The sequence below is a fragment of the Sturnira hondurensis genome, unplaced genomic scaffold (genome assembly GCF_014824575.4).
Source record: "Sturnira hondurensis isolate 20B ecotype Veracruz unplaced genomic scaffold, ASM1482457v3 Scaffold0002638, whole genome shotgun sequence".
Classification (NCBI taxonomy): Eukaryota; Metazoa; Chordata; class Mammalia; order Chiroptera; family Phyllostomidae; genus Sturnira; species Sturnira hondurensis.
Window position 1 is genome coordinate 12,369,851 of NW_028075269.1, and position 12,350 is coordinate 12,382,200.

Below are 12,350 nucleotides of genomic sequence, written 5' to 3' on the forward strand. Positions count from 1 at the left end.
TAAGGGGACGCCTCCCTTGCTATTTCTTGCCCTGCTCGCGTAGGGTGCCTCTCAGAAGCAGAGCATTCTACATCGGCCCCACGCCGAGATTCAGGAGGGCAAGGGGTGTGTGCGTGCTTGTCTGAAGTGGGCGCGTGGCGGCCATGCAACTGGGAGTGGCTGTGTGAGGGGAGGGCCTGTGTGTCCCAGACACATTCTCGGAAATGTCTTGTTTTAAGAAAGACTACATATGGAAATTGAGGATCTGGACATTTATTCTCTTAAAAGCACCCATGCCCAGCCCTGACTGGCATGGTTCAGTGGATTGGGCAGTACCCCAAAAACCGAAAGGTCGCTGGTTCAATTCCCAGTCAGGCCAAGCCCTTATGAGAGGCAGAGGATTGATGTTTCTCACACACATTGACTTTTTCCTCCATCCTCCTCTCTCTCCTCTCCTCTCTCTAAAATAAGTAAGTAAAATCTTTTTTTAGTGGAAAAATGTTTCTTCATCTACTTAAAAAAGTTTACCCAAGCCCGAATACCCCCTGGAAAGTCACGTACCACAAGGGTATGCGTCGCCCCCGTTGCAAAACCACTGCTTTCAGGTCCAACAGCACTCTCAGACTAGATTGCTCTGCGACTGAGACCAGCCAGCCCAGGCCTCACTCCTGATTTGGTCTCACCAGTGTTTTGCAGGGGTGACTTTTCTAGAGACCTGTCAAATTGAAGGGTCAGAAACAGAACTCAGCCTTTCTTTCTATTCAATATCAGTATTTCATTATGTCTGGAGTTGTCAAAACAAACAAACAACAAACAAAAAAACCTCTCTAAGCAAGCAAAGAAGGCACTGTTGCTCTCCAGATACTTGACGAGCATTTGGGGATAGGAACGTGCTTGCCCTAGGGTGCAACGTTTCGGATGCCAAAACTAGGAACATGGAGGAAAGTTAGGAGGAGGCAGGTGTGTCAGAGAAGGGAGCCAACATTTTAAATCATTTATATTGCGTAAAGCACCGAAAACTTTCACAGTAACTCTGCAAGGTAGATAACATTACTGTAAGGAAAAGGAGACTCAGAGAGGTTGAGTTACTCACCCCTGGTCCCGCAGCTCAGTGCAGCCACGGCAGGGACGTAAACCCGGGTCAGTCTGGTGACTGGAACGCGATTGTGTGATGCCGCCTGTCTTGATGGCAAACGCCCACTACAGAAGGGCTGTCTCTCTAACCGCCTTATTCACTCTCAGAGCAACAACAAAACAGACCTTAGAAAGAATTCCCGTGACCTCCGCACACCGTCCTGTTGGAAAGCCAAGCGTGCCGGGGGGATGCTTCAGAGGAGGAGGAGAAATGGCCGTGGTGGAAGCCAGGTTACTTCCCTTGGAGAAGGTGAAGACCTTACAGACCACTTAGGATAAAATCTCGTGGCCCGAGACCAGCTTCCGCACAAAGTGGAGGCGGAGACTGCAGGAGAGGCTGCCGCACTAATCGTAGCGTTAACCCTCCAGGAGAAACCACACACAGCGCGAGCAAAGCTCTGTGTTGCAGATTCAGTTCAGATCCTTTTTCTTTTTCCTTTTTCCTTATTGTGAAAAACACGTCATTGATTAATTATGAAAATAAACGTGCTTTTTTGAAGTTGCTGTCCTGGAAAAAATCCACCCCCCCCCTTTGTCCCTATTATGTCTGTCTCCGTCGATCTCTCTCTCTCCATCACCTAGCAGGTGAGTCCAGGCAGGCAGCTGTGGCCTGTCTTGCTCAGTGCTGCGCCTAGCGTGCTTCCTGACACACAGCAGCCTGTCAGTAACACTCAGCGGATGAAAGAGTCGGGGAAATGCCACTTTCAGGGCCGCATGCTTTTAAACTATGAGATGAACTATCGCTTTCAGACCCAAGAACAGATCCCTTTTAGGGTAATGAGAAAAGATTGTATCCATCATGGCTTCTGACCTTTCCCCCAAGCCAGCTCTGCAAGTCCTATAGTAAAAAACCTGGCAACTCAAAAAGAACTTATTTATAATTTTATTACACTCATTTGAGGGAGAGGTTGTTGACCTCTTTGTGAACATGATGAAAATTATGGCCTCTCTCAGACAAAGGAATATACACACACAATTTTGTACACAATTTCAGTGGGTTCATGAACCCAGTAAACTATGCATTTCAAGTGAAGAACGCTGAAAAATGAATGCCTGCTGAGGAAAGGGCACAGTCACCACGCCCGACCTCCCGGTTTTGAAGGAAAATTGACAAGAGAACAATAAGAGCTGGCTTTGGATGTCATGCCAAGGGGGAGAATATGACGCCAATCCCAACTGTGCCTAGACTCTGGTGAGAAGCTTTCAGAAAAGGCCTTTTGTTTCCATTGGGACAGATGTCAACGAACACGTGGCTCTTTAATGACAGCTCACTGGCCAGCCCTCCCTAGCATACTCCCTTCATTCCCTCCCTGGTGGGACAACAGTCAGGAAGAGGGAACGCACCGGGCAGAGCTCTGCCGAGCAAAGGATGCTGAGTGGGTGCGTTTGGCTCCTAGAGTTCGCTTCCCTCAATGTCAGGCTCTGTGTCTTTTTTTTTTAAGAGAGAGAGGAAAGGACGGGGAAAGACAGGGAGAGAAACATCAATATGCCATTGCCTGTTGCTCGCCTCCTACTGGCTGGTTGGCCTGTTGCCTGGCTGGCAACCCAGGCATAGGCCCCCGACTGGGAATCGAACCAGGGACCCTTTGATTTGCAAGGCTCTGTGTCTTGAAATGTTTTCTCCCTTAGCAGAAGTACTACAAGTTAGTGGTCCAGGACAGCGATTTTCAATGTTTTTCATCTCATGGCACACATAAACTAATCACTCCAATTCCGAGGCACACCAAAAAATGAATATATTTTTTGTCAATCTGATAAAAAACCTAGGTATAATTTTGATTCATTCACACCAGACAGCTATTGTTGTGTTGGCTTTTGTCATTTGTTTATTTGACAATCTAAGGAAAAGAAGTCAGTGACCCTGCTGTAATAGTCAGGTATTACATGTTTTAAAAATTCTTGTGGCACACCAGTTGAAAATCACTGCCCTAGGGCATTTTCCCTTAAAGTCTTTCCCAAGTGGAGGTGAAAGGGCACAGATTTTAAATGGATGGAGATAATCCCTGGTGAGATGAAAACGTCTAGGTTGTAACTGGGGAGCTGGTGCACCCCAGCCTTCCTTCTTCCTTCCTTTGTCCCTGTCTCTACGCAGGAAAGGAGATGCTACTCCCTTCCACCACTGTCTCGACTCCTTCGGACTTTACCCAGAGCACACAACCTTCCTTCCTATGTGATCGAGGATTTTACGCCTCTCAGAGCGTCACTCCCTTCGTGTGGAAAACAGGATAATGAAAGCAACAGTCCCTGCATCCTGGGTGGTTGTGGGGAGTCAGAGAACAGCTGAGGCGCCCTCAGCACAGAGCCCTGGCACCCAGTAGCTCTTGTTACGGTTTTGACTGTGGCCGCTGCAAGGATAGGAGGAGACCGTTGGCAAGTTGGCCACTTCCACCCTTTTTTGTGTGCTTGCTCCATCCCTTTTCTTTTTCTGGCCCTGCCTTCTCGCCCCAGTCCCTATATGAACAATATTCTCTTCGAGCACCAAGCCAGGGAGGCTCGGACCCCGAGCAGCCGAGCCTCCATCCTTCCCCTGGGACTCACAACTCATTTATCAGCCACAGAGATGTCACTGCCAAGTAGAATCCTCTGGTCAGGGCAGTAACGACTGACTACTCCTTCCTTTCCACCGTCTCCCACCTGCCCACCTGCCTCCCTTCCCACTGATTTACTTCTCACTCACTTTAAAAAAACAACTATTTATTGGACACTTCTATATGCCTAGCACAATATTAGTGCTAGATAAACAGCAGTTAAAATAGTGTTGTTATTCTTTTATGCTCTAGTGGGTGATAGAGGGGAGAATAAATAACAATCACTTTACAGGATGTGATAAGGGACATGAAAGAGGTGCTGAAGATGGAGAGTAATCGGGGTCCTACTTAGATATAGTACCTTCTCTAAAGAGGTGACCTTTGAACCCAGTGACTGTCCCCATGGCATGAATTGAAACCTTGGCATTATTCCAAGGGAGGTGTGCAGAATAATAGCTTCCTTTTTGTCTTTCTCTCCTAACCATAGATGGCTTAAGGCTTAGGGGATGTTGAACTCCTGGTTTTTACCAGAAATTCATTTTGTTAAGTAAGTTAAAAAGTACCGTAACCCACACATGCTTGTTTAAATAGCTCTACTGTGTACCAGGCTCTGTGTATTTTATATGTATTGTCTTACTTAATCCTCCAAGAAAGTAGGTTTCATCATCATCATTTTCCCTGTAGTCAAATAAAGCAGAACTTGGAGCGGCTCGGTAACTTGCCGCGGCCATGCTGCAGCGCCCAGCGGAGGGGTGGCGGGGAGGGGGGGCGGGTAGGACTGGAGTCCGGGGAGGCCTGACAGCAGAGCCTTGCCTTCCACCAGTGACTAGGTCCCCTCCCTCCTTGTGATGCCCGAACTCACCTGGTTCTCCTTTCCTTTGCAGCGGTGCCAGTGAGGAGGAGGACACATGAAGGCTCCATCCCCAGTGGAAACCATTCCTTCCCCTCGTGTGTATGTCACAGCGTGTACGTAACAGCTTCTGATTCCTGTGAAAGCTGCCCGGCAACAAACGTCCTTCCACCGGATACGCCCCCTGATCCACAGCAGGCCATGTCTCTCCAAGGGAAGACCAGTTGTGTGCTTGCTGGCTGACTGTGTGCTTCTCATCCTTTCGCGTGGTAGGTCCAAGGAAAGCGCCCCTGGGACCAGCCAGGAGTAGTTAAGAAGGGTCCTCGAGGTAACTCCTCTCGGCCGCTTTGAACTTACTCAGGAAAGCCCACCCCTGGAATATTAGATACCCCAACAGCATGTCCTCATTAAGAAGGATCTGGAATAATCTTGAAGAGCAGTCAGAGCATGTTCCCTATGTGCTAGTAAAACCCCACTTTATTCACATCGAAGCATGAAACAAAGGAGGGCCAAGTAAGGCCCAACACACACCAATAGTCTCTAGAAGTCCAAGTGTACCTTCATGAAAATGTGGTTTCGTGAAATAAGATGGATGACTTGAAAGCAGAGTTGGAGAGTTAAAATTTAGAAACATATAGAGATATTTTTAGCACATGAGGTCACGCAGGACTTCAGATTCATAATTCAGTACTGTGGAAATGGAAAAAAAGACTGAAGAGCTAGAAAGGAAATGACCTAAAAAAAAAAAGAGGACCAAAGAGATCTGATTGAAAGTTGAAATCAGTGTTTCTGCACTCAAATTGCCTAAGCTTCCAAAATAGTCACTAAAGGATCTGATGAAACCTGAATTATTTGGGTGAATTCTGCAGGTTTTCTGAATCTAGTCACATGAAAGGCTGGAACGTATATTACCAAATGGGAATTTTCAATGGGAGTTTTTGCTCCTCTTCCCCCCGCTTAGCCTCGTCCGGCTTAAATGCAGCTCGGGGAGAATCCTCGTCACTTGTGACCTGCCCCAAGCTCCGTCTCAGCAGACAGAACTCCTTGTACTCCAGCTGGGCCCCTCTCCCCATGCTCCCCACACAGGCGGGCCTTCAGGTCCTTCCCCCACCCCGCTCTCCTCTGTAGGAACATGAGCAGAGACACATCATGGTTGGACTTCTGGCCTCTCCCCACTCCCAACTCCCGTCTCCTTACAACCAGGTTTTTTTTTTTCTCAAATGGGCAGTGATATCCCTGGAAATACCAAACTGCAAGCTAAAAACCCTGCATCTTCTGAAACATCAGTTATACTTAACAAATAGTCTGGAGTCAGGGGGTGACCTTATTTTTAGATAAAACAAGCACAGTTATATTTGGAAATAGAATGTGTGCACACATCAGCGCACTTAAGATAAAATGGGAGACCTCACTGGTGATTCGTATATGCAAGTGGGGGCCTGCGCTCCCTCTGCTCTGGCTCGAGTGGTATCGGATGTCCGTGTTTGTTTTTGAGAAGTACAATTGCATCTGTGTCCGAACTGCCTTGGGGTTGCTGCTGACTCAGGGCCTGGCCTTGTCATCCCTCTGAGGCAGGACCAGAGGAGCCCTCTCCAGGGGAAACCCCTCTCCCCTTGCCTGCCTACCTGCCTGCCTGCCTGCGACTCCCCTGTACCTACCACAGAGAGTTAGGCCCGCCAGTTTGTGTGTGTGCGGTATGGTTGTGAGGCAGAAACAATGCTTACTGTTAGGAATCCTATTTATATAATTGCTCAGTTCTGTGCATGCCGGTAAAGGATCATTCCTTTGATGCCAGGAAGCTACCAGGGATATATGCTTCTGGATTGGGATCATCCTAGCTCACTAAATATGTCAGGGCTTATTGATAAGTTTGGGAGGAGTCTGGGCTGTTCAGGAAACAAAGGTGTTTTTCTCTCAAACTGGTAGCCAGCCAGAGGCGAAGACAATTCCGGTGCTTTACCTACCTGCCTGCAAAGGCTGGAGAACCTGGCGTCCCACGAATTACAGCCCCCAACCATGGGCTGCCCTTAAAGGAGACCCAACATTCGCTCTGAAAATCAGAATTTAAACACCAGAAGATTTAGAAGACTTGAGGATTTGGAAGCTTGTGTTATCTTTTCCAAATAATTATTTTTTAACGTCTAAATAGCAGCCTTATCTTAGCAATGGACAGGTCATTGGCCTCTCCATATCTGATCATCGGTTTTTACTTTAAATCAGTGTTTGGGAAACCCAAGCATTTATTCAGTGGATGTGAACGGAAATATTACAGTACACACCAGCCTGTCTCAGTAGATGATTGTGTCCCTCTCGTCCTCAAGGGGAGCACTTTTGCTCTTACTTAGGGAGGACCTCGGGGGCTTGCTCTGTGGGTTCCTGCTGTCCTCCGCACCTGATAGGACTTTAATTGGGGAGCGTTAAACACGGCGCAGCAGTCTGCCCGGGCCCTGAGTTCTGCCTGCGGCACTTATCACTGCGAGAACTGGGTGCTTCCTGCAGTGGCACCAGCCTCCCCCAGAGCCGGGGCTGCTGCTCAGCCCCACCCCCAGCATGACGAGCCCCGCNCCCCCCCCCCCCCCCCCCCCCCCGCCTGCCAGGTCAGCACAAGCTGTGCTCAAAGTCGCCCTGACTGGCTGCAGGCAGTTGCAGAAATCCTTGGGCACATGTCATCAGGGGAGGCAGGTAGCGAACGTCTGCAGGATGGATTGAGTCCCATCACCAGTCCCTGGCCGCCTGCCAAATGCTGGGTGTCTGGAGGCCGAGGGTCTGTTTTTTTTTAAATTATTATTATTTATTTGATGTCATTAAATTCAGGGTAATTCCAAGAAATGCTTGGAGTCTCGGCTCTGTCCGCCAAGAAGGGAAATGACCTGTACAGAGGCTGAACTGTGGAGCGGGCCCTGGGCTGGGCCTCCATTCGGGGTGATAAACAGATTTGGAGTGGCAGAGGCGAGTACCTTGACTCACACAGCTAGGACTCGTCGGAGCCGGATTTCGAACCCAGTCCTCTCTAACTCCGTGGCCCGTGGGACACATCTAAGTACAGAGGGAGAAAAGGCATCAGGTTCCCCCACTGCAGGCCGACCATCCCGCTTTATGAATTCTGTTTCAAAGTTACATTTCCCGGCTGTAGGTTGGGCTCCAAAATAGCACCAAAGTAGCCTTGTGCTTCCACTTAAGCAGATGCATTAAGTGCACACTGCTAAGTTCAGACTGCCCCCAGGGGTCGGGGCAGCCTCTCCTTTTTGGTGCCACCCCCATAAATAAAGTATTTCTGGGCCTTCAAGAGTACAGAGCTTCTCAGCAACAGCCAAGGTGAAGGGTGTTGGCTCTGAAACCTCGTTTGCAAGTGTCCGCTGCTGCATGGCTGCGGAAAAGGGAGTCCTCATATTTCAGTGAATGTGGCCAATTCTGAGCTCCGTGAGGACGTGGCAATCTGAAGTCCAGTGACGCTAGCCTTTCTTGCTGATACCTGTGTGCATGTGTGTACGTAAGTGACATTTATATATGTAGATGTGTGTACACATACACACACACACAGTTTAAGCACTAAAGGAAATTCAGAGCAGCCCCTCATTAGTTTTCGTACCACTGCAAAGGTTTCCACCAGCCCTGATTCCAGGGGTCGCCAGATAATCGGAGCTTAGGGGCCTACAAGACGCTGACATAAAGAGCAGCTCCCGGGCCAAGGTTGTCAGACCCTCAGGCACTGAGCCGCGGTGACAGCCCTGAAGGAGACGCCCTCCAGCCCTTCCACATACAGGTCGTCTGATGATACAGGAGAGCAGGTGTGCAGGTGACCCGACAGCCCACCCACGCCGGGCTGGCCTGGGGCCCAGCAGCAGCATCCACGACCCGTGGTCACGGCGGGGCCTCCGCGTCCTCTTCCCCACCTGGGAAACGGCCTCCTGCTGACACCTGAAGGTCCGCACACACATAGAGGCTGTTCAATACGTGCTTTTTTATAGGAAGGTCGGTTGCAGTATCTCCTGTGTGCCTAGCACATCTGGAATTTTCTGTTTAAAAAACAAATTGGTTAACACATGGAGTCAGCCCAGCCCTCAAAGAAGAGGAAGGCCCAGCCTCATCTCCTTGCCTTTACCCAGCCGTGTCTCCGGAGCCCCCTCAGCCTGTTCTGAGCACTGTAAGGCCCCGGCAGTTCCTGCCCTCTGGGGGCCTGCCACATAAAACAGTATCATTCGGAACTGAGAACACACCAGAAACACGCATCAGAGCAAGAAAATGGAAATGAATTAAGACAGTTGTGAGTATACTAGTGCAAAAAAAAAGCCACAGAGCCCATGCTGGGCTTGAGATGCCCTTGAGGGGACAATAGATTTATCCTTAATGGAGTTAAACCTGATCAGTCTTTCTGCAGTGACCAGCCACACTGCCCGGGTGGGGAGGGCCGGCGAACCTGTGGTCCTCTGCCTGCGTTCCTGTGCGGTCAGGTTCCCTCCTCAGTCATCTTCCCTTCCACCCCGTGCGTCAAACAAGGGAACACTCAGTCTTTCAAGGGAACTATGTGTTTGAGTTCATGTTTCAGTATATCATCTTCATACTGTAAATTATTTTGTAAGAGATTTACCGCTATCCCAGGATGTTTGGACTCAGCGCCCCGTGCATTTGGAAATCAATAAACTATTACTGGAAATACCACTTGTCTCGCAGAGTTGGGCACCAAGGACCCTGCTGGGCGTCAGTATTCACGGTGGTCTGCATTCTTAACTATGGGCCCCCCCCCAAAGGGCGCTGGTGTTTGGGTTGGTGGATGTGGAAGACTCATTTACCCCTGATCTCTCTGGAGTGGTTCAGGGGCTCTCTGGGAAGTGGCAAACGGACAGACCGAAAGTCATTTTTACTTAGAGATATGTCGATGTGTTTTCTTCTCAAAACAGTCCATGCCTTGGTTAAGTTTTCTGAGCAAAGTAAAGTATAACCTAAAGAATCTTGGTCCTGAATGACATTTTCAAATAAGAGAGCTTTTACAATTTGGGTTACCAAGGAGTAGGTCAAACTTGAATTTTTACTATATTTTCTAGGGAAAGAAACTTCATACAGCATGTTACAGTGAGGCCAGCAAAGTCATTTTTGTGGAGCCTTAGAAATACACATTTGATGTCACTCCTGAAGAGATACAATTAAGTCATAAATGGAGCAATTCCAGTCCACTTTGTAATATTAGGGCCAGAGGTTGCATTGAAACCAAGTCACTCACTGAGAGGCAAATGAAAACCCAAGACAGTAGATACTGTGTGAATTAGGAATTATAAGTCCTGCCTTAATTCAGTTTTTTTAAAAATCCAACCTAAAACCCATCAGCAGCTGTGTCTGGGGGAGCTGCAGGTTATGAACCCTGCTCTGAATTTCCTTTGAACAAGTTTGTGTCTATCAGACCCATTTCGTTAGCTGGGGGCCCAGGTGAACTTTGGAAAAATTGTCTAAGAGAGGCAGATGGGTCAGTTGTTCAGGGTCCCCCAACGAGCCACACTAATAAAACCAGGACGGTGGACTCTCTGTCTCCTACAGCCACCACGAGGCCCTCCCCACTCCACCCGGGCTGCTGAGGACACTCCTGCCTGGTGGGATGGGATTGCCAAGCTCTGTGGCACATGGGAGTGTCAGGGTTTTAATAAATCACGTGTGTGTGTTTGGGGGAGGGTAGGGGGCTTCTTCCTTACTTCCTGGTGCAGGACCTCACCAGCAGGTCCCATTGCCCCAGCCCTTTCTCCTTTTATTGTCTTCCCTTCTGAAAGCTACAACTCCTTATTTCATTGATCTTTGCTCAGTCCAGCGTACAGGTGGCCCTATTTCCTTACGCTCATTAAAGGGCGAAATTGCGGCTTGTCTGGAACATCTCCTGGCTTTAACAAGGCACCAGAGGCAGATAATACCCAGCAGAAAGGCAGCCTGCCAGTCTCAATAAGAGAAGAAGATGTCACAGAAAAGAAAAGAAAAAAAAAGGCTGCTTGAAGTTAGTAACTGGCTTGTTGAGTATCTGTGCTTATCAAATATTAAAATCTGCAGGTTAAAATCATTTGTTTTGTTAATAACAATAGCTACCATTTTAGTGAGCTATTTCCCTAGTCCAGGTACCATTCTAGTTCCTTTCACATTATCTTATGTATTCTCACAGTACTAATATTATCATCCCCTATTTTGTTGCTCAGGAATCAGATTCAGAGAGTTAAATACTGTGTCCCAGGTCACACCCTAATAAATGGGAAGCCAGGAGTCAAACCCAGGGCTCGCAGACTACCCACCCTTGCTGTTCACCCCTCCCAGCAGTGCCTTCTATTGATGATAACATCACCGCCCCACCCCCGTACACAGATGGAGCGTGGCCTTGTGGGAAAGGAATGTGCCCCCTTTTAGGCTTTGCTTTGGACAGTCTACAAAGCCAGTGTCCAGTGAGGGAAGGAGGGCTAAGGGTAACAGTGAAATCTTCTTCTGACCTGAAACTGCACTTTTAGAAGGAGGAACGATTACACTTGCTTTAGCTTCTTTATTCTAAGGCCATTAATAATGAAATCACCAGGAAAGGCAAAGCCTTGTAACTCTCTTGCCATAGACTCGGAATCCCGAAAGTCATCCAGCTTTGACACTCGGTCTTTAATTTAACATCTTGAAGTCAGCAGCTAGACGCTGGGCCAGCTTTGTATTACAGGAAAGGGACTGCGCAAGGAGCTTGTCTGTTGTCTCATCATTCGCTGAGTTCAGCCATCACGGCCACAGCATGCCACCTGCCTGACACAAGTGGCCCACAGCCTTCGCGCCAACTCCTTTCCCTCGGGCTCAGCCCCGGTCAGCTGTGCCAATCCCTGTTTCCTGCACGTGGAATCCAAACAAGTGGCTTGACACGGAGTAACCGAGACAGAGCTAGGAAAATCTACAACCTCTGTTGGGCCTGCTCAGAAATGACACCTAGGAACTAAGCAGACAAGGCTTCTGACAGCTGGAATAAATGTTAGGAAGCGAACACAGAAAAGAAAGGTCATACGTCTACCCATGAAGCACCCACTTAGAACCTGTCTGTTCCTACTGTACACATAATTCTAGATGTGGGGTGTCTGGTTTGCAAGCTCACAGCAGATTAAATTTGAGGGTGAGAAACTGACTTCTAGAGACTTAGGTCAAGAAGGAAAAAGAGCTCTCATAGAGAAGACAAAAAAAATACAGGAGACTGCGGAGTTAAAAAAGCAGTGTGGCGGGTGGGCATTAAGGGCCACCGTAGCTCTAGACCCATCCCAGTCCCCGGAAGCCTCACTGTGTCATTGGACAGAATAATCGTACTCAAAACGATGACCCTGAGCATCGCACCTAAAGACACTAAATTAGACTCAGAAGACTGTTTTTACATATCAGACATTTTAGAAATATTTATATCACAAACAGTAAAAAATAAACATCTTTTAGGGGTTAAAAGGAATAAACCTCTGATTATCCAGAACATTTAGCTAAACAAAAGACAAAATCTCCTGGCTAAAGTTTTATTCTCCCAGGAGCCTCTTGTGTGGAGAGAGTTGTTCTCATCGCTGTATAAGTGACTTTCACACCACAGTGCTTTGCGTATAGTGGCGTGACCAGTGGAAGGGCCGTGTTTCCAACATGATGAATACAGCTGATGACCAGAATACAGGTCAAGTTCTGTTACAAGTGCTGCCACCATAAAGATCATTTCAGCATCCCTGTTATCTCTCAGCCCCCGTCAATTGCCCATTTATTTCAAGCAATAATCATTCCAACAAAATTGGAGTACAATAAAAAGAAACTGGACCCTCACCACAAGTTGGGTATAACACTACTTAACTCCTAATAACAGATTCTCACCTGTGTTTCTCCAGTTCTTTGCCGCAAGA

General features: G+C 48.2%; 1 protein-coding gene across 1 annotated transcript in view; it reads left to right on the forward strand.

Annotated features, from left to right (window-relative positions):
* The window catches only part of TRIM44 (tripartite motif containing 44), a 117,003-nt gene extending 105,117 nt beyond the window's left edge, over window positions 1–11,886 (forward strand). The window contains exon 5 of the mRNA XM_037040514.1: window positions 4,526–11,886. Coding sequence (XP_036896409.1) covers window positions 4,526–4,553 — 28 coding nt within the window. The 3' untranslated portion in view covers window positions 4,554–11,886. The remainder of the gene's footprint in view (window positions 1–4,525) is intronic.
* Window positions 11,887–12,350: the final 464 nt, after the last annotated feature.